The sequence below is a fragment of the Pseudovirgaria hyperparasitica genome (assembly GCF_010093815.1).
Source record: "Pseudovirgaria hyperparasitica strain CBS 121739 unplaced genomic scaffold EJ05scaffold_20, whole genome shotgun sequence".
In the NCBI taxonomy this organism is placed as follows: domain Eukaryota; kingdom Fungi; phylum Ascomycota; class Dothideomycetes; order Acrospermales; family Acrospermaceae; genus Pseudovirgaria; species Pseudovirgaria hyperparasitica.
The window spans coordinates 312,449-333,397 of record NW_022985568.1 but is presented as its reverse complement, the minus strand read 5'-3'; the positions used below and the strand labels follow the sequence as shown (position 1 = coordinate 333,397).

The window sequence follows — 20,949 nt, the reverse complement described above, 5'->3', positions numbered from 1 at the left end:
TCGTTTGTTGACACGTGCAGGCAGGCTCTTGGCACTCGCCCCTGTCAGTGCACGAACGGAGTCCGATGCAGGTTATATACCCCGTAATCAGCCTCATACATTGCGGTGCATACCTCCATATATTCATTTCTGGTGGCTTGTATGCGCCAAACTCCGCCCCAAACGTAGACATAGCCTGCTACATATCTTCGGTCCTTTCACGTCCTAAACATACAGCTGTACACCCGGATAACGCCTTTTCAAATGATCGCGAGAGCTTCGAGATGAAACGCCTTCCACGCAAATCGGAGAGATGGTCTTCAATACAGGGCATTTCAGACGCAGTCGGCAATAATACAAAGGTAGCAGGAAGTAGGACATGGTCCCTTACATGACAACACAATTCTCGTCTTGCTGCTTTCTGTCGGTACGACTCAATCTCTCACGACTCTTTTGTGCCTTCATGCCACCCTTCTTCAATTCCTCGAGACGTTCTTGTGCTTTCGGAAATTTATGTGCTAGGCAAAGTGTCAATATAAAATCCCGCAACGCCGGGGGGTTTCGCACGACATACCTGCAGCTCTCCCATACCATTTCTTCGCCTCCTCTAGACTTCTTGGACATCCAATGCCCACTTCAGTGAAGTAACCCATGGCAAACATTGCTTTGGGTAACGGAACTTCTGCCGTACTCGCCTTTCGAGCCCACAGATATGCCTCCGTATCACTCTGTTCGATCAAACCAGCACTGCCAGTTAAATACCAGCCACTCAAGGCCAGTTCGCTCTGATGTTCGCCTTGCGCCGCAGCGCGCGTATACCAAGCAATACTGTTTCGAGAGTCAATTGGTAGACCAAGCTGGCCATATTCATAAGCTTGGCCAAGTCTGAACTGCGAGAACTTGTATCCTAATTCTGCAGCCTGCCGAAACAGTTGACCTGCATGATTCTCGTCACGTATGACCGGACCAGACGCGTTAGTCGAGACACCTTCATACAGGAGACCAAGCTCGTGCAGCGCATGGGGGTTCTCCGCGTCTGCACGTTCTGCGGCACGTTTGAGCCAGTTGACAGCTTCGCCCATATTCTTTTGCTGGCCAAGCAAGCCTTTCATAAGTACCATACCGACTTTGTACATGGCAGCAACATCACCCAGAGCAGCGGCACGCTTGTACCATTGCACAGCCTTCTGTGGATCTTTGCGCGTGCCACCGCCTTCCTCGGCTCCCATCTCGCAGCACACGGCAGTTCTATACGCGGACTGCGCGTGGCCCATCTTCGCCGCTCCCTGATAAAGATTGAAGGCCTCCTTGGTATCTACCTCGAGGCCTAATTGACCCATACCATAGCAGTCTGCCATATAGAACATCCCTTCGGGATAACCAAGTGTGACGAGCTTCTTGACGTTCTTGTGGGCTTCGGAAATGTATCTCTCCCGATTCTTGTTTCGTGTCTTTATGTCAACTGAGCCTCCTTCGTCGGCTAGAACGCGTGCTGCCTCAACGAGCTTCTTTGCGAGGAGAAGCTGCGACTTTCGATCGTGGGGATTTGTTGAAACAACAGTTCGTAACCTGTTCAATTCGTCGTGAGTGACCGGTATTGAGGTGCCACCCACTGAATTCCGCGCAGTGGCAGGATCATTGTATTGTCGGACAGGCGGAGGTCGGTGTGGACCTTGATTGCTGTTCGAGGGACTGGTAGAGTCGTTTAGCCCAAGCCGTACTGGAACAGGATGCGAAGGCAAAGCGTCTGGATTGCTGTAATGTGGCTCGTTCATTTGCATACTAGGTCTTTGAATATCCATAGAAGAGCGAGAACCCAAATCTGAGTATTGAAACTGGTCAGTAGTATCCAAATCAGATTGCGGCTTGTCCATACCATGTCCGTGAGGTCCTGGTGCGCCTCTTGGTCCTTCTCTGTGGCCATAACCGCCATTCATATTCGGTCCTGGCCCCGATCCGCTTCCACGCCCGCGTGGAGCTGGAGTCATGTTGCCGCGTGGCATAGGAGGGACGTTGTTCCCATTGTACTGGTGATATCCCTCCCGTGCCTGAGCCCGTAGGTCCGGCTGTGAACGACTCATTTTGGCCTGCTTGTAAAAGCCGTTCCCATCATCAACCTCTGGTAAGTCTGTTGAGGGCGCCACATTGAACGTTGGCGAATTGAAATGTAGCGTAAATCGAGGGCTGCTAGCTGCTGGTATCGCATCGAAGTTTGGCATCTCCAACTCGATAGCCTCCTCCCTGCTATTTGTACGCGTGTGCTTCGAATCATCGTCGTATGCGTAGTCGTCGTAGAGATCCGAAAGACTTTCATCTCTCGTATGATTTAGATCGAGAGGATCCTGGGTTTCATACTTGGGCGATGTGAAGGCCTTGTATTTTTGGGCATCTTGCGTGGTGGGCCTGCTGTTCCAGTTTTGACCTGATCCACTCGCAGTAGATGGGCGACCCATGTAGCTTGGTGAAGCAGGGCCTTGGTAGCTATCGGTCTGAGCGCGGGCCCATTGTTGCTGAGGCTGAGATAGCCTAGAATCAGCTGAGCTGTTATTCGGCATAGTTGCAGCCCTCGATATGGGACCAAAAGTACTATATGAAGGCGCTAGATGATGTGAGCTGCCGCTTACACGCTCTGCCTGATTGGTCCCGAGGTTGAGAGGCGGTGGCCTTGGTGGAGAGTTCCGCTGTTGAGATGAGCGCGTATCGCGTGAGCTGTCTAGTGAGGGCCTTGAGTTGAAGCTGTCCTTGGACGCGTAGCCTGGGCGCTGTTGAGTAAATGGAGGTTCAAAACTGTCTTGGTAGCCCGAATCATGGAATCCATTCTGTGGTGGGCCTCTCATTGATCCATTACTCTTATGGCTTGCAGATGTAGGTGGTCGCGCGCGATCCTCACTCCCCCGTGCGTCTTGGATATTCAGCTTGGCCATCGGGTTCTCCAATTCCGCCGCCGGCGGAGTTGCTTTCGTCGCCCCAAAAGTTGGAAAAGCATTGTCTTGAGACAATTTCAGCGGTGGCTGCTTATTTAGTATGCGCTCGCGAGCTGTAACCTTGTCAGGCGAATTATGCGATGCACTATATCCACGTTACTTACTCGGTGGTCTGTTGCCTGGCTGATCAGAAGGTGGACGGCCTTCGAAGTTTGGCGGGGGACGAGCTCTACTTTGATTTGCAGAACCCCTTGGATCTGGACGTTGTTCAGGTGGTGGCCTTCCTCCTCGACCCATACTCTGCTGCGGATGATAGCCTGGAGGCGGCGGTCCCCGCATAGGAGGCCCACGACCCCCAGAATGCTGCCGAGGGCCTGGTGGAGGACGTCTGGACTGCTGCTCATACCCATTGTTCTGCTCAATATATCCCTCATCATACCCATAGGAATGATCTTGGCGGGATATTGGCTGTCGAGGTACAGCGGCTCTTGAAGGACCCTGATTTCTTGGAGCCTGTTGGCTGCTCTCCTCATACCCGCTGATAAGATCCCCATAACCAAGCTCGTCTTGCTGATACTCTTGTTGGTGTTGTGGTTGTTGTCGTGGTGGTGGTCTGGGACCTCGATTGACTTGAGTCGGCTTTGAGCCATATTGTTGCTGTCCGTAGAAATCTTGCTGATATCCATAGTCATTATATGCGTATTCTCCCTGATGTTGCCCACTGTACGCGTTGTTCCTTTGGTTTGAAGGTGGTCGCTGCTGCGCTCCTTGGTCCATGTATCGTCGCGGCGGCGCTTGGTAGTCTGCGTGCGAGTCGTAAGCCATTGCAGATGCGCGTATCGATGTACTATCGATCCCAATTAATGGCTTCGAGCTGCGAATTGACGTATAGAGACTCCAGACTTGAGGGCCTTTTCTAAGTGATCAAGAAGGCACACGGCCTCCGTAGGGATGATCAGGGAATAGAGCAGTGATATGATCTTCGAGGCCACGTAGTGGAAGGTCTTTCTAGGTTGTCACTCAGGCGTGATATGTGTATATTGTCTCAAGATCTAAACAGCGACCAGCACTGTAAGTCTGACTCGAATGCTGTCATATGTGGGGACAGAGCGCGATTGACGAGACAATCAGGCTACTAGATGGTCGAATGAAGGTATGTTGAGCACTTGGACGACGGTCACGGCTTTGAAAGGTGAGATGGCGTTGATGAGAGTGTTGCGCAAGATCCACAGCCGGGCCGTAAATCTGCAGACATGCAAGGTTCTCGGAGCTGCGCGCTTGTAGACTCAGTGACATGTAAGGGATAAAGGATAGTAGAAGTCAAACGAGCGTTGGTAGATGGAAGCTGGTCAGGACAGGTGGTGATGGAGGCTGGAAGAGCGCGTGTGGGTGCGAGGGAACAGAGATGGCATACATCAAGCTCCAGCCCACGTTAAGACGAGCGGCACATGTAGGCAATGCCACGACAATGCGCACCAGTAAAGGATCACAAGAGACGTCAGCGGGCCCAGAGGGTTATGGGATATACCGTGTTCATGTGGAGCTACAGGCCTGATTCCTATGCTACTGCTACCCTCGCATTAACAATCTTCATTTCCTGGTGTTTCGACATGGGATCTAGGGGGAATCGCCCACACCCGTCACCCGCCTGCACCTAGCTAGCCTCAACGACTGCCCGCCCCGCCTTCAGCCATGCGAAACACTCGTGGATCACCTGCAAACTGCGAATCATTCCCCCAACTGACGGGAATATGTTGGAATATCCCACGTGAAAATTTGGGTTGGTAAGGCTTAGTTACAGTAGTTCCAACGTCTGAATCACAAGATCTTCTCTTCGTCTTGCCCAATTCACGCTTCCCAAACGCGCCCCCGTCCCGTGAAATTAAGATTGGCCGCCCAGCCACAGTAGCGCCACATCGAACACTTCCAGAACATCACCACTTTCGGAGTCGGGTCTGCATGTTTTGCACCGGCTGGCTTCATCGTGAACATAGTTTGTTTGCCCAGTCATCGAGATCTTATCATATTGATCTTCCAATCGCAATTGAATTCTCGCATCTCATAAGTGTGTGTTCAAGTCATCAACGTCACCATGCCTGGTCTTTCCACAAAGGGCTGGATCAAAATGGTTGCCTCGTAAGCTCAACTCCCAGCCCCTGATGGATTACACGTTTTGAAGTCATCTCAGAGGCGTAGTTTTGTGCGTTGGAGGACCAGCCCTGGTCATGTGGGTACAACCGACAGAGGAAGAATTATTCAAAGTGAGCAGAGATAGACGATGTGCAAGATGCACGAAATTGACATCATCGCCAGCGCTATAACCCAGAATTGCAAAAGCGTTCGTTAGAGAATCGAGCCAAGAACCAAGAAGAATTCGATGCTTTCGTCAACAGGCTAAAGGACAATGCTAAATCAGATAAGAATAGTACGAGCCTTCACTATCATGATCTATGGTCACGTGGATCACCCTTTGTACCGTATCCTGACAGTCTACAGTCTGGGGTGCAATTGCAGAAGCCCAAGAAAAGGAGAGAGCAGTTACAAGAGAGGCGTCAGAGGAGACGCGTAGACTGTTGGCTGCTGAGATGGAGAAACAGAAGCAAGAGATTCGCAAAAGCAACGCGTGAACTTCTTCCGAATTGTACAATTTATACATACCTTCATGTACATATGTCCAATGAGAATAGCGTTATCCTTTTCACCTGTGTACAGTGAGAGGCAAGTCGCTGATGCTATAGAACATATGTTTGCCAGTACGATTCTTCATGCCAGCGCTATAACAGCATTGTCATAAAAATAGAACCACCTCTGGGCGGTTATTGACTCGGAGGTTATGAAGGGATCATGATAGAAGACCAAGTTCCAACATTGCCTCCATATCTCTGTACATGTATCAAGACTCGACACTTACATTCGGCTTCCTCTTCAACCACGATGTCTATCCCAATCTCGAACCGAAGCAGGGAAGCTTATTCATACTTTACCTCACAATGATGGCTGCCATTGAGATCGAACGTGGATTGAATTCTGAGTACATCAAATTACTAAAGCAAGCAAAACCTTGTTTACCAACCAAGTGATTAAAACTTAAAATTATTGTGCAAGGGCGTTTCTTTACGGGCAGCGGATCAGCTGGAGGGTATGGTGGGCTTTGTTTCTTATCCATGGCGGGGCAGAATTTAACGAGAAACGAGACCGGCGAAACGCCCCGCGCCGAATGAGTCTTACTGTTTGCGATGGACTGAAACCACATTTCACGCTTTTTGACTCCTTATACTCTCGTCATACACATAATTTGGCATGACGAACGAGCCCAGCGAGCCACCTTCTGTGGCGGCGCTTGCTGTCACCGACACAGCTACAAAAGCTACAGAGCAAGCTATCGATCCCTGGAACGTCTCTGCTGGGACCGATGAGCAAGGAAACGCGAAGGAATTCGACTACGCTGCAATATCGAAGCAATGGAATACGAAGCTGATCGACGACGAGCTACTGGCACGATTCACCAAAGTGACTGGCAAAGAACCTCATCGCTGGTTGAAACGAGGCCTCTTCTTCAGCCACCGCGACTTCAACGAGATCCTCGACTGCTACGAGCGCGGCGAGACCTTCATGCTATACACAGGGAGAGGCCCGAGTAGTGGAAGCATGCATATTGGGCACACGATACCTTTCGAATTCACAAAATGGCTGCAAGACGTCTTCGATGTTCCGTTGGTGATCATGTTGACGGACGACGAGAAATTCCTGTTCAAGAACGATTTGAAGATAGAAGATGTGCGCCAGTTCGCCCGGGAGAATGCGAAAGATATTATTGCTGTTGGATTCGATCCTAAAAAGACGTTCATATACATGGACACGGAATACATTGGCGGTCACTTCTATCAGAATGCATTGGAGTTTGCAAGAGCAGTTACATTCAACCAAGTTCGTGGAGCCTTTGGTTTCGACTTGAGCACCAACATCGGCCGCATTTTCTTTCCTGCTCTTCAGTGTGTTGCCGCATATCCGACCTCATACCCTCACATCTTCGGTGATGATCCAGCTGGCAACCGTAGCAAGAAATCTTCCAAGATACGCTGCTTAATACCCTGTGCCATCGACCAAGACCCCTATTTCCGTTTAGTCAGAGACAATTCTCACAAGATGAAGCCGCCGATCAAGAAGGCTGCTCTCATCCATTCGAAGTTCCTGACCGGCCTGTACGGGCCCGGTGGCAAGATGTCGTCAAGCGACCCCAACTCCGCCATCTTCATGAGTGACACCGCCAAGCAAATAGAAAAGAAAATCAACAAACATGCTTTCTCAGGAGGACAAGAGACTATTGAGCTACACAAAGAGCTTGGTGGTAACCCGGACGTTGACGTCGCATATCAATACTTGAGCTACTTTGATGACGATGATGCGAAGCTGGATGAGCTCGCACAGCAGTACAGAAAAGGAGACTTAGGAACCGGCGCACTGAAAAAGATTTGTGTTGCAAAGTTACAAGAGTATGTGAAGGGTTATCAAGATCGACGAAAGGAGGTGACAGATGATGTGCTAGAAGCATACATGACTCCAAGAGAATTAAAGTGGGAAGGAAACAAGAATCCAGTGAAGCCCGAGAAGAAGTAAATCGGTACAGTAGACATGGCTGTAGGTGGAACCTGCCATTATGGTAAGGCAGTACGTAGCCGAAAAGCGAGACACCTACCATGCAGTTTGACACAGTATCTGACCTGTCGATGAATTAAGCAAATGACAATGGATATCTAATGATGCTGTGCAGTGCCCAGGTAATTGACGACTTCGCTTTCTTGAAAACCTGGATATGGTTTCCAAGATAGTGTGATGCTAGGCAAGAGTCCAATGGATTCTCACACAGCTAAAATGACTATTCCATCTGTCTTGTTGTAAATTATAGTGTCTACACTTTTGTTCTCGAGGTAGTCGCTACTCTTATATATACAGATTATCTACCGAACAACAGCTCTTACTCTGTCTTGTATGTAGCGATCAGCTCCAAAGCAGTCCTTGCGCTCTTGAAGACCCGTCTCATCGATAGACCATACGTATGACCTCGATTGAGTATCATCAAATTAGGTGAACAATAGTCTACGAAGCAGATTACATGCATGAAGTGTCTCAATACAAATAGCAAACTTATATAGAAATGGCTTCCAAGTCTTCCCCATTCCACGATCTCGACATTGACCTCAAGATCGTCCAGATTAGCCCATGATGTCATCTTATGCTTCGGGTCTTCGATTTCACATATCAAAATATCGACTGTCCCGAAGGCTGGCGTGTCGCACCAGATAAGTATATAGTACATCTAAATTGACGCAGTGTCACGTCCAAGTACACGACAGCATCCTTCTCCACATGAATTCTTGTCAGAAGCTGGGGTATCATGGCTTCGACACCGACGCGGGCGATCCACTTAAGGGTCTCTGGAAGGGTGTACACGTCGCGAGGATGAATCAGCTAGCAGTCAGATCTGAAGTTCTTCGTCGAGCAATAGATCGATGACGACGAATACAATCAGCGCACCTGCTTACTTGGACTGCTTAGTGATGGCATTCTGTCGAGATTGCGGGGATAAGTGTGGTACATGGCGCTCTCTTGAGGCTTCACACGCATAAGGGTGATAATATGGTATATCGTCTGAAAGAGTTGGATGGGATGGGGAAGGTGAATTTTGGAATAGATGTGCATATCCAGAGACACACATTCGGATTTCCACATTCCAAGTCCCGCCTTCAGATTTCCGCATCAAGACAACCAATGATTAGAGTATATGATAGCTGGCCTCTTCTACGTTGCGTGGAGTGGTTTTCTTCCACAGCAACAGCTTGTTGCTGTCTGTCATTCAACGAGCAATCAGGAGACAAAAATGATATAAATACAGCGAATAGCGACGCATAAGAATACACAGACAGTATTATATTCGAAAATCCTAATTATTTTATACACCAAGACGATATGTACCGTACAGAAAGTCGAAAAAAGTTGATTGACATCTCTAACCTGAGCCTATAGATGTTGAAGAATGCTATATGTGGCTGAGACGCTCGACTCAGATCCCTATCTAGGTACAGGGTAGCAGGGTGACAGTTGACTTACAAATCCTTCCTTGTAACGATGATGGAGAAATATCGTCACGTGCCTGAATATGCCAGAATTATGTAAAGCCCGAGCGCGGCTCACTCATGTGACTATGGCTCCTTACGAGTACAACACTACTCCGAAAGCATACACTCGCTAAAATTAATAGAGAGCAAGTCGGACCACCACTGTAGGGCAACAAGGCAGACCTTGCTGACTGCTCCTGCCCTACCAATGGAAATGGACTAGCTGCCAGCCACCGGAAAGTCATACCGCCGTTCGCCCTGCTTTTGGCAGTGATGCAGTGCCAAGCTCCCGTGTCGAACCTTCAGCTGCAAACGGTCTAGCGCTCACTGGAGTCCCTTCGTACTCATGATTGGCTGTACTCTATCTATAGCTTCTGAGGTCTTAAACCCGCCCATCCCATCCACTTCTTGTCTCTCTTTCATTCCCACCCACCTTCTTGCACCACCAAACGTCTCGGTCCCACCAATACAAATACTCTCACTTCCTACCTCCGCCTCTCTTGAAGCTCCTCCTCCTTCTTCTCTCCCTCGACAGGTATCTCTTCGCATTCGTCCACCCACCTTACCTTGCTCGACGCCTCGTTGCACCTCACCTTCGGCACGCTTCCAGCCTCACCAGCACTACCTATTACGTGTCGTGTTGCATGTGAAGCTTTAGTATCTAGTCAATTGTTGTTTGATTTCTCTGATCTACTAACTCGCAGTCGCAATGGCGCTCAACTATTACGCTTCATCTCCAACCGTCGTCCTCCCTCCACAGCAGCCCCCAGACTACTTCTCCGCCCACGCTCGACAAACTTCACCCATACGAAGACATCCTACTCCTCCTTCGCTCAACTATCAAGCTGCGGTAAACACCTCAGCTGCTGGCCGCAAAAGATCTATACAAGACGTCGACCCTGAGGACCGTCCTGCCGACTGCCCCAACGCTGCTCCACCTAAGCCCAAGCCTGAACCCATATACGGGCCTGGCATGACCCTAATTTACCCTGACGACAGAACCGGCTTTCACATTGGCGCTGAATCACAAACAGGCACCTGGGCCGAAGAGAAAGCGGAGAAAGAACAAAGAGAGATCGCGTCTCGTCCCGTCGCGGTGTCGCGCAAATCAGCACGCACTCGCTCCAGTCGCGTTGATTCCCTGACGGAACCAGACCAACAAGCGAGCGTCGTCATTGACGAACAAGGTCATACCATCAACCAACTCATCACTGAGCTTGGTGTCGGATGGGCAAACATGATGGCGGATCCTACTGCATCGACCCGCGCGTACACTCGCGTCATCGAGAATCACTTTGCTCTCACCAATGCAACCATCATGCTTGAAAGTGAGCGTCTGTCTGCCTACTTGGTTCGCGCGACAGACATTCATGGTCTGGCGAAATATTGGCTTTTTCACGATAGCCTGTCATGGTGCCAATTGATTGGCAATGACCTTCAGTCTGCTGTGTCCAACCTTACAGTTCGCCCTGTCCCTGCTGTTCTCGGCGACCGCATCAATGCTCAGCGCAACACACCTCCTGGTCAACCCAGCACTCTTGAGGTAGAGATGTCTACAGCCTCCGCCGATATCTCTTCTATCGTTCCACAGGACGACGCTATGCAAATGTAACTGTCGAGCCCCATTTGCGCGCGCTCCGGTTTACTGTACTATACAACCTTGTTTCTTTTTTCCCTCCCTCATTCGGATCTGGACATCTCACCAGATCCCCGCGTCATCTCATGCAAATTTCTCGCTTATGTCCTTCTTATCTACCTCTTTCTATCTCGGTCACGGCGTACATGGAAACAATCATAGGGAAACTGGGTGATGAGCAGAAACAGCGATTGGACTGGGTGGTCCAACGGTTCGACGTCTCGTATGAGTTCTTTTGCGGCTGGTGGTGCTTAACATATATCAATTTAGCAGCAACTACGTCCCAACGCAATGATAATAAATGCGTGATACTATTTCCAAATAGAAAAAGTTATGCATACTGTCATTTCTACTGTGTCTGTACAGAGTGACGTGCGTCGCACGGTGAAACAACGGCGAAACATGTTGATCACTGCGGTATGGCCGCAGTCGCACCCAGCTAGTTATTTAGGTCGGGAGGAACACAACACGTGACTGAGGAATCCTCCTTTCAATAGTTTCAGTGGAGCTTTACTCCGGTCTACTTCATTGTAAACGGACCGATAGGACCGATAGGTAGTCAAAGAATGTCACGTTGGTCTCCAAATGACGCGACAGTGTTTTATTCGTTCAAGGGAAAAGTATTAAGTCAGCATTTTCAATAATGCATTCTATTGTGGGGACCACGTCCCATCATGTCTACCAAGGTAATTAATGAAGAGAATTTCCGGTGCGATGCGCTGTCACCCAACAAAAGCCAAACCGGCAATGAATGCACCGCACGAATCCCACACAAACTGATGACGCCAAGACATGTGTCAAAACACCAAACTACCTACGAGATGCCACAAAGACATCGACGTGCTAAGGAAATCCAAATGAGCCTGTTCAATCGCTGTTGTCATCATCGTCATCGTCGTCGTCGTCAGACGAATAGTGCGCGGTGTGGTGCGCGTGGTGCCAGCTGCCCGCAGCGGCTTGTGGCTGGCGCTTCTCCTCGATGATGTCGTCGCTTGTCTTCCAGAATGCCGTTGGTCCTGCAGGTCCGGCTTCTTCATAGTCCCTAGATACAGGGTCAGCGAAAGATGTGTACGAGTAGCTGTAGCGGAAGACTTACTTGTCGAACCAAGTTCCTAGGATACCGCGTGAAGAGCGGATTCCGCCGACCTGAATACCTTCGCTGCGCCAACGCTCCTCGCCGTGGAAGAGACTGAAGGAGGTCCACCGAATCTCGCCTTCAGGAGTTTGTCGAACGGAGCCGCGAATGCGGGAGGTGGCGTTGGGATCCCAATGAGTGTGCATGGAGCGAGACCTGCCGTTGAAGTGGACAACCGGGTAGTCTTTGCCATCGTGCTCGCCTGGAGGTTCTACTCTGGTCACCCGCAGGTTGATTCTGATGAGTCGGATGGCTTCTTGCTCGTCGAGGGGAGGTCTGGGTGCATCTGCAGCTGGTTGCTCCATTTCGAAATTGATACGGTAGAGGTCGGTGTAATCGAGGAAACAGACAACTCTGCGCCATGTGCCGGTGACGCCATATGGATCTATGATATCCAGTGGTAAGGCTGGTTCGTGGTAGAGGGGTGCTATGTCAGGTGGTGTACTGGGCAGGAAGTGGCCTATGACTGCGCGTGGCTCAGGATATTCATGAAGAGGTTTTGATTCGTAGCTGTTTGCAGAGCAGCCTTGGAAGCGCGAAGGCCATATAAAGTTGGAGGCAAAGTGGTTACACGCGTGGCTCGTAAACTTTTCTAGGTTGTGTGCGAGGTCGAGCATGATGGCTTCAGCCTTCTCCCAATCTACACGCATGCTGCCATCATTAACAAAGGGCCCCCATGCAGTTTTGTCAGTATATTGTCGAAGATCATATACCCGTGCCTTGGCGTGAGCATGGAGCTCGGCTTGCTGCAGGGCTCTCGATCGTGGAACCTCCGGTACGCCGAAAAGAACGTGGAGCTTGGCACTAAGTTGACGTTCTTCTTCACTATTTCTCGGCCATTGACTTGCGGATCCACCATCCTTGAATAAAGAAGAAGCGGAGATGAATATATCGACATTCTCCTGGATGGAGAATAGCCGATCCATTGATGCCAGATTCCGCGACATCGCAGACTTGCGATGTGAGGAAAGAACCCTATTCAAACTTGTTTCCGCGACACTCTTGAAATTAGCTCTCTGTTTTACGAGTACTGATTAGCTTCTAGTACGCTTCTGTCGTCAAAGCGATCATCTACCTTCATTGAGATATCGTCAGAATCCAGAATTTTCTCCATGCTGACGTAGCTGCGGAGCAAGGCTCCCCAATCCGGCTGTGTGCCTTCTGGTAGATTGGTAGGGCAGTCCTTTACAACATTAGCTGAGACTGGACGTACAGAATAAGCTGCATGCCCGTTGTATGGACTCGCTAGAACATATGAACTCCTCTTACTCACATAGGCACGGAGAAATACACCTTTCCAGAGCAATTTGTTTGGGTTGATATAGTGATTCAATGCATAGCAGGTCCTAGACAGCGAAGCAAGATCCAGGGGGTTCACTTCGAGCAAAATATACTGTAGCAGCTCTGCCGAGAGATCGAGTAGTACAACCATGATGAATGTGTTGCTACTGATGTAAAAGGTGGAAGGGGTTGAAGTAGTCTGCAGATGCCCGTATCTAAGTCGGCCAGTTGCTTCCGGCTGGGCACTCAGAGGATCTGTTGCAGCACTGTACCTAGGTGTCTTTAAGGGAGATGTGTATGGACGCTGTCGGGTCTGATGGTGCTCGGTGATAGAAGACAAGCCAAATCCGCTACTAAGTTATTGATCTCGTCGAAGGGCAGATGGGATGGGAATTGGGAAACGGGGTGCTCATTGATGGTGGAGGGGCACTGGCACTTCTGAAGGTGGCCGGAGATAAGTGAAGCATCCCCGCTCCTACCATTGGCAACCAGTTCAGTCACTCTAGTCAGCAGTGTAGGTATGAAATACCACGGCACGAGACCCTTCCAGTCGGCAAGAACCTCTAACAATCGTGAAGTCAACAGCCTGGGTCATGCAAGATGCGCAAGCATATAATAAGGCTGTGGAAAGGTCAGGCTGTGGCTGCAGTGTCCTGTGCGTTGGAATCTTTCATCATTACATTACTACGGTTACGGTATAATCCTCTCCCCACAAACCCCAATCCATTATAGGGACCCGCTGCTATCTCTCCACCTGTTCCGAATCTGTATGCGCCTGGAGTGTCTCACTCCCTATACTCTATGAAATATGATCGTCACTTTCATGCAACTCGATAAGCACGATGCATGCAGCTTGCAGTAAACCCATTGATGCTTCACCGGTAACTTACATGATTCCTCCGAACTACTGTAACACCTTCTGCTAACACATTCGGCATCTTCGGCGAGATTAACCGACAGGTGCAGCTGAGGCCGACGGGTGTGAAAGCCTTCTTATGCATACATGGCGCAATATCACCAATTACGATCTGTTATTCCGTCGCGAACATTGTTATCTATCTTCAGCTCACTCGACTTCTAGAATCTAGATCGCCAGCAAGATACTTTGTACTGACTCCACGCATAGCCAGCCAGTGGGTCTGCCCGCCATGTATGACTGACTCTGCAGTAGGCTCGTGAGTAAGGCCAATGGCGTAGAGACAGCGATGTGTCTGTTCCAGGATCACAGGCATTGTGCGATGCCAGCGACTCTTCGCTGGAAGTGAAGCTTGCAATCCGAACGCATACAAATAGCCAGAGTGTGTCTTGTGTTCGTGGTAAAGATCAGTGGCAGATTCTGTTGCTTTTCAGCTCTGAGCCAACCTAACCCCCTGAACGTACTATACCCTATTGGGAATCTGGAAGCTTGGGCTAATCTCTCGACTTTCGACGACCTGAAGACTAACTTCAAGGCTCGTATACTTCACTACTTCCACTCTTTTTTTACCAATTCTCTAGCATTTGCTTTTCGTCACTCCTTACTTCTTCCCAAGTTCAATGCCCGTGCCCACCATTATTTGCTCTTCACAATCATCAACCCTGTCTTGCCAAACATCGATTCAACATGACGAGCACTTACTCTACACCTCACGGCGCGTCGCCATTCGTTATCCGCCCTGAAGTCGTTGATATCATTAACGATTCACGTGGCTTCCAAATTCTGCGCTCGTATCTCGCTGGTACACAGGATCACATGTCTGTCGACCAGGACTCTGGGCTTGAATGTATGCTAACAAATGCCCACTAGCCTCTGCGAAGAACACTTCGAATGTTCCGAAGAAACGTACGAGGAATGGATCCTTCACCGCGATATCATTCATGCTGTAGTCATGCCGGTTGTACAACTCTTCAATCGTGCCGCAGATCTAGCGCAAGCCGCTCTCTGCTCTACCACACCCGATGACTGGGAGTTGGCCTTCCGTGATGACGCACGAGATGCTTTCCTGAGTCTGCAATGCTTCTTGGAGGACGAAGGTGACTGGTGCCATTCAGAAGGCTGTCCAGGTGAGCAGACCATACAGTGGTGTGAAACCTAAGGACTGACGAAGAGAGTAGCATGTGTTGTCAGCACGACGTTGTCTTCCGATACCCATATTCGTTTCGTTATCGCCGCCGTTCTCCTCTCGGAATCCATGCCCGTCTCTTCAGAGTCTGTCACTCTACCACAGCTATCTTTCTTTCTAGGCGTAATGCGCTCCGCGATGCTTGACGATCCACTGTGGGGAGCGTCCTTCTCCGAACACCTGTACTCGCGTGCAGAGCAATTCAGCACTGGAATGAGGGCGATGATCGAACAATGCAAAGAGCTTGAAGCGCTGGTGTTATCTCCAGCGAATTCGCCGGTCCGTACGTCTCACAAGATGGACTTTTCGAACGTCTTGCAGAAGGATGATGGCACCATCAAAGTGTCACCTTCCGAACTTGCGAAACGTCAGGCCAAATTGCGCCAGGAGGAGGAAGCCTACCTTCAAATGTTAGCTCATCAGTGTTGGGGTCACGTTGCTCTACCGAGGAAATTGCGCCTCATGATGAAGCCCAACGCTATCAGTCACAAGCGAAGCCTGACCTGCCCAGTTTGAGGCATCGGCAATGCTACGATGACGGTCGATATATGGAAGGATATACCTCGCCAGGATGCCGGCACCTGGAACACCCGCCGCGACGGGATAATAATGTTGGAGAAGAAAGTAACACTGGATATAGACACTCCTTTTGGCTCCGCTGTAATAGCTGGAGCCGTCACCCTTGATACCCCATTTTCCGTTTGTCAAAAACAACAAATTTTCCTCTCTGTCCTGTCTCTGACGTAAAGAGTAGACAGACGCATTGCAGCTTCTATAACCCTTAGACTTTCGCAGAATAGACTTATATCATAATTTGGCTCTCTTGACTCGTGCTGATGGTGATGTTACAACACATGTGTTGAAGAATCCTATGGATAAGCATGATCTGTGGCTTCGCAGTGCTAGACCTAATGTGTACAGCACACACCACTGAAAACGTGAACTACTATTTAGTACATTCGGCACGCGACATGGTCTCGTTACCCGAGGCATCTCGTACCGCGTGTCATGATAGCTGCGCGTCGCGGGCGCAATGTCTCCAGGCTGCATGAAAAGATCCGTCTTGACCCTGCAGCGGGTCGCGAGAGGAAACGTGGCTGCAACGGGGGGGTGACCGTTTGATACAACGACTGATTGCAAACGACTCGCTGTGAATGGGCAAACAGCAGGGCGGTGAAACGGTGAACGATAAGGTTGGGGCTACTACTGCACTGCACTGCACTGTTGTCGTCCTGCAGCAGCTTCGCTGTATCCCGTTCACGGTCTGTATAAAGCCCGACGTCATTCCCCCAATATTGCGGACGTTATCGATGCTGTAGGAGTCGAATAGATTGAAGGCACACGTCTCCCCATCGGACAAATAACTTATGATGCTTGCGTGCTTTACTATCCTGGCCCGGACTTCCATGGTTTAGCAAACTTACCACTAATTACCACATGCTGCTCCGCGCCTTGCCATGCCCTTTCGGTTTCGGTGAGTGTCGCCAAGACACGAATTTTTCGGTCGACTCACTATGCGGCTCGTCCGCCTCGAACCTCTCTCTTCTCTTCTGTTCCCCTCTTGCAGTTTGGTCAAAATGTTTCTGGCCCTGCGCTCTCCTGTGCAAATGCACGAATACCTGGTCGCGCTCTACTAACCTCTAGCATAATTCCTACTTCGTGGGTGTAAGTCCTGCGTTAATTCAAACGCCTTTCTAACAGCTACAGCCAAAGGTCTATCGATCCCCCATTATAACCTTCTATCGCCCTCTGTCCGTCTCGGCTCGCGCCTCGTTTGTCTAGCCACATCATCTGTACGATCGTAATTATGGTGCGGAACATCGTGATCCTGGGCGGAAGTTCCCACCCGCAGCTCACCGAAGGCATCTGCAACCACCTAGGCATACCTCCCGCTAAAGTCCTACTCAGCAAATTTGCTGTGGGAGAAACGAGAGTCGAGATTATTGAGTCAGTACGAGGCAAGGACGTCTTCATACTGCAATCTGGCGGTGGGAAAGTAAATGATGATTTCATGGAGTTGGTCATTATGATCTCGGCCTGCAAAATTGCCTCAGCGCGCAGAGTCACCGCAGTACTTCCGCTTTTCCCCTACTCTCGACAAAGCGACGTTCCCTATAACAAAGTTGGTGCGCCGCTGGCGAAGGGTCAAAACGGATCTTCCAGCAAGAACCACTATACATTTGATAGTAGACCGCAGACTCCTTACCCTGGACAACAGGAAAGTCAAGGATTGAACACAGGCACAGATGCTATCAACTCTCGCCTGAGCGAATTGAGAATAGCTGACCGCAAGAGTGACGCTGCCACCCAGCGAAGCCCCACAAAAACCAATGGTTACGGCCCGCCAAAACGATCTGATACTGCAGAATCCTCTGGATCAAACCTTGACTACTTCCGTTCACGCGATCATAACGTAAACGGTACTCATGAGGCGGATAAGGATAATCGCAAGGAAGGGAACAAGGGACAGCTGAGAAATGCAAATCTCCCCGCGTTCCAGCCCCAACGTGGCTATCGTCAATGGGTCGCACAAGCAGGAACCCTCGTGGCCGACCTGCTTACCTGCGCTGGCGCAGACCATGTCATCACGATGGACCTTCACGACCCTCAGTACCAGGGCTTTTTTGATATTCCAGTGGACAATCTCTACGGTCGCCACATGCTTCGTAAATACATCCAATACAACATCCCCAAATATCAGGACGCCGTAGTTGTGAGTCCGGACGCTGGAGGTGCGAAACGAGCTACGGCAATTGCTGATGCTCTTGGAATGCCCTTCGCGCTGATCCACAAGGTCGGATTCCAGCTACTTGGCCTAGTAGTCGAACTGTTTTCTAACATGTCACATAGGAGCGACGACCGACACAGATCAATGACCGTCAAAACGCGACCATGATGCTGGTTGGAGATGTCGCTGAAAGGACTGCAATATTGATTGATGATCTCGCGGATACGTCGAACACCATAACACGGGCTGCGAAGCTTCTGAAAAACGAGGGCGCCACTAAGGTCATTGCTCTGGTTACCCACGGAATTTTGAGCGGAGATGCAATCGATCGGATCAATGCAAGTGCTCTAGACAAAGTAGTGGTCACCAACAGTGTGGACCAGACGGAGCACAAGACCAAGTGCCCTAAGCTTGAAGTGTTGGACATTGGTCATGTCTTCGCTGAGGTAAGAATGATTCGTCATATTGCTCCAAAATAATACTGACAGCCAATCTTCAGGCAATCCGCAGAGTCCACCATGGTGAAAGCATCAGTGTTCTATTCAACTACGACTGAAGCGAACCCCTAGAAGTTTACAGCATTGGATATCCCAACAATTCTGCTCCCACTCACCATCAAAACTGATCTCTGATTGCATTAAATGGCGTCCAGGAGTACCTAGTGCACACAATGCTGCTGCGGTAAGTACGTATTATCATTGAAACAAATACTGTCGATGTATACCAAAAACAACATTCGGTTCATGTTGTAAGTGCGGTGCGTAGTCTGTCTGTGTCATAGAAAACTCATTAGATGAACTCTGTTTGATCTGTGTCATTCTCATTAGTTCTCACTTCTCGCATGCCAAGACCTCTGTTCTGCGTAGCAATCGGTGGTACTGCTTTCTATCTGCTTGCTTACTCGTTCAAAACGCTGCATTGACGCCTAGGATCATCCTTCTCATCCTCTCTCACAACTGCCCTTCGACACGTGCCCTCCTCACCCGGTTATCATCAAATTATGCCACCACAACACCCAGCTCATCCTCGCCCGTCCGGAACTTATGCAGATCGATCACTTCATTCCCTAAAGTGTGCGCCCAGATACCCAGATCCTCCCCCTATCTACCAACGCTGATCCAGGCACGGTATATAGATGTGCATAGTCTAACGCGACGGAGTTGACATGGATGATCTTGGTAAATGCTCAGACTCACATCCCTGCATCATCCTTGGCTGCTTGCTTGTCCTAGTTAGGTTGTGACACCTAAGGCGATGTTTGAGCAAGATTCCCTCGATCAGAGGGTGATGTTTATGAGTCATGGGGACGTCTTTGTGTTAGTGTGATACAGGAGAGGTATGCCTTGTGGCATAGATTGTAGTAGAGGTACTACATATCATGGAAGATGCTATCTTGGCGAGCTAGGACGTTGAGGCGACTATGATACATCGGCAAAAAGTATTATGAAGAAACAAACGAGCAATAGAGTATCCAAGTCCACATCTAAATGCCTGATTGTTGCAACTGCAACCCGTGACTTTTTAAGGTTGCTAATTGGTCGGGTTAAATTCGGCATGCTCGCGTGGCTAGCGCGGTGCCAAGGTCCTGTCGAGGGCGGTGGCAGAACGCGCCGGCCATTGTTCACCATCTTCAACATTGTTCAAGTGAAGTAAAAGCATCACGACACGCAACGCGAGGCCCGGTCGCCTTGGGCTACGAGCGCGCACATGTAAACAGATTTCGCGACCCCGCGGTAAGTCAAAACAGAAAATCTCTGCACGCCGCCTCCGCCTCTCTTTCTCCCACCTACACAGAAACCACTATTCAACGTTTCTTTGTCAATTCTACTTCACATTTCTTCAATTGAGAAACTCTGAACCTTATAAACCTTTCCTACAGTATCTTTGCACCTCATCATCGAAATGGCGCGCTCAAAGCAACCCTCTACTCCTGCGACCACCCGCCGTACGACCCGTGCCCGCTCTAATCAGCCTGGATCAAATGCCTCTCCACTGCTTGATAGCAACGATCTGGATAAGCTCCTGTCCAAGAGATCTTCTGCTCGCTCTAAGTCAAGTGTGACGGGTGCTAATGTCACCAAAAAGCCTCCAGCCAAGCGCGGAAGACGCAGAGTACGACCAAAAGCCCTGGATTTCTCGGAAATTCCTGAGGACGTCGATGCTGAAGCTCATGCTGAGGCCGAAGATGACATCATGGCCGATGAGCAACTTAAGCAAGAGATCAAGCAGTCAATTGAAGCGACCGAATCCCAAACCCAGGGCCATGAAGAGCTCGAGAATGCCGGTGGTTCTGTAACCCAGTCTCAAACCCAGTTTGCCCTCAAGACTCAGTCCCCTGAAGTCGAGATGAGCGATGATGGAGTTGCCAACCAGCTGCCACAGAATGTCGAAGACGCTGAACAGCACAATGATCGGACTCAGCAATCTCGTGACACCGAATCATCCGAAGATGAAGATGGCCCCATCTTGATCCATGGAAAACCCATACAATTCTCAGAAGACACCATAACCGATATGTTACCAAACGGCGAGCTACGTGACTACGAAGATGTCAAGGGAGTGTCTGATGACGAAGATCCTAGTAAGATCCCCGCCTGGAAAAACCCTTATGGGACTTCTCGTACACCGACTCCTGAACCTATTGAAGCTGGGGAAGAGTTTACGTTCGCCTGGAATGACAATCACGATGACGATAATGCGTCGAATTTCATGAACGAAGGTCCTGACAAGATCCCCGCCTGGGAAGACCCTCGTGAGACAAGTCGTTCACCACCTCCTGAACCCGTTGAAGCTAGGAGAGAGTTTACATTCGCCTGGACTGACAATCGCAATGACGATAATGCGTCGGATTCCTCGGACGAAGGTTCTGCTAAGAGCTCGGCCTGGACTGACAGCGACAATGACGATGATGTCATGGACGAAGGTCCTGATAACCCCGCCTGGGAACACTCTCATGAGATACGTCGCTCACTGCCTCCTGAACCCGTTCCAGCTAGGGGAGGGTTTACGTTCGCCGGGAATGACAATCACAATCACGATAATGCGTCA

At 49.9% G+C, this 20,949-nt stretch overlaps 8 protein-coding genes across 8 annotated transcripts; 6 read left to right on the top strand and 2 right to left on the bottom strand.

Moving 5' to 3' along the window:
- Positions 1 to 366: 366 nt before the first annotated feature.
- Positions 367 to 1,754, bottom strand: EJ05DRAFT_444994 (HCP-like protein; the record flags this gene model as incomplete). Its single annotated transcript, XM_033742153.1, has 2 exons — positions 367 to 497; positions 554 to 1,754. The coding sequence occupies 2 exons, from the start codon at positions 1,752 to 1,754 to the stop codon at positions 367 to 369; spliced, it is 1,332 nt and encodes a 443-aa protein (XP_033595841.1).
- Positions 1,755 to 4,718: 2,964 nt separating this feature from the next.
- Positions 4,719 to 5,603, top strand: EJ05DRAFT_480404 (CBP4-domain-containing protein). Its single transcript, XM_033744862.1, has 4 exons — positions 4,719 to 5,039; positions 5,092 to 5,164; positions 5,217 to 5,328; positions 5,400 to 5,603. The coding sequence occupies exons 1-4, from the start codon at positions 4,996 to 4,998 to the stop codon at positions 5,528 to 5,530; spliced, it is 360 nt and encodes a 119-aa protein (XP_033595840.1). The 5' UTR covers positions 4,719 to 4,995; the 3' UTR covers positions 5,531 to 5,603.
- Positions 5,604 to 6,001: 398 nt separating this feature from the next.
- Positions 6,002 to 7,941, top strand: EJ05DRAFT_480403 (tryptophanyl-tRNA synthetase). The gene has a single exon (XM_033744861.1). It carries the CDS (start codon positions 6,204 to 6,206, stop codon positions 7,518 to 7,520), a length of 1,317 nt encoding a protein of 438 aa, XP_033595839.1. The 5' UTR covers positions 6,002 to 6,203; the 3' UTR covers positions 7,521 to 7,941.
- A 1,684-nt stretch (positions 7,942 to 9,625) lies between these two features.
- Positions 9,626 to 11,076, top strand: EJ05DRAFT_213294 (uncharacterized protein). Its single transcript, XM_033739846.1, has one exon. The coding sequence runs from the start codon at positions 9,729 to 9,731 to the stop codon at positions 10,629 to 10,631; it is 903 nt and encodes a 300-aa protein (XP_033595838.1). The 5' UTR covers positions 9,626 to 9,728; the 3' UTR covers positions 10,632 to 11,076.
- A 209-nt stretch (positions 11,077 to 11,285) lies between these two features.
- Positions 11,286 to 13,713, bottom strand: EJ05DRAFT_480400 (uncharacterized protein). The gene is made up of 4 exons (XM_033744860.1): positions 13,064 to 13,713; positions 12,866 to 12,973; positions 11,752 to 12,806; positions 11,286 to 11,697 (listed from the first exon to the last, which is right to left on the bottom strand). The coding sequence occupies exons 1-4, from the start codon at positions 13,220 to 13,222 to the stop codon at positions 11,523 to 11,525; spliced, it is 1,497 nt and encodes a 498-aa protein (XP_033595837.1). The 5' UTR covers positions 13,223 to 13,713; the 3' UTR covers positions 11,286 to 11,522.
- Positions 13,714 to 14,489: 776 nt separating this feature from the next.
- EJ05DRAFT_213288 (uncharacterized protein) lies at positions 14,490 to 15,835 on the top strand. The gene is made up of 3 exons (XM_033739845.1): positions 14,490 to 14,805; positions 14,858 to 15,114; positions 15,166 to 15,835. Exons 1-3 carry the CDS (start codon positions 14,675 to 14,677, stop codon positions 15,687 to 15,689), a joined length of 912 nt encoding a protein of 303 aa, XP_033595836.1. The 5' UTR covers positions 14,490 to 14,674; the 3' UTR covers positions 15,690 to 15,835.
- A 934-nt stretch (positions 15,836 to 16,769) lies between these two features.
- EJ05DRAFT_480398 (phosphoribosyl pyrophosphokinase) lies at positions 16,770 to 18,724 on the top strand. The gene is made up of 4 exons (XM_033744859.1): positions 16,770 to 16,832; positions 16,881 to 17,967; positions 18,024 to 18,347; positions 18,401 to 18,724. The coding sequence occupies exons 2-4, from the start codon at positions 16,981 to 16,983 to the stop codon at positions 18,455 to 18,457; spliced, it is 1,368 nt and encodes a 455-aa protein (XP_033595835.1). The 5' UTR covers positions 16,770 to 16,832; positions 16,881 to 16,980; the 3' UTR covers positions 18,458 to 18,724.
- Positions 18,725 to 19,803: 1,079 nt separating this feature from the next.
- Positions 19,804 to 20,909, top strand: EJ05DRAFT_505023 (uncharacterized protein; the record flags this gene model as incomplete). Its single annotated transcript, XM_033747654.1, has 1 exon — positions 19,804 to 20,909. A coding segment is annotated over one exon (1,106 nt), but the record flags the coding sequence as incomplete, so codon positions are not given.
- Positions 20,910 to 20,949: the final 40 nt, after the last annotated feature.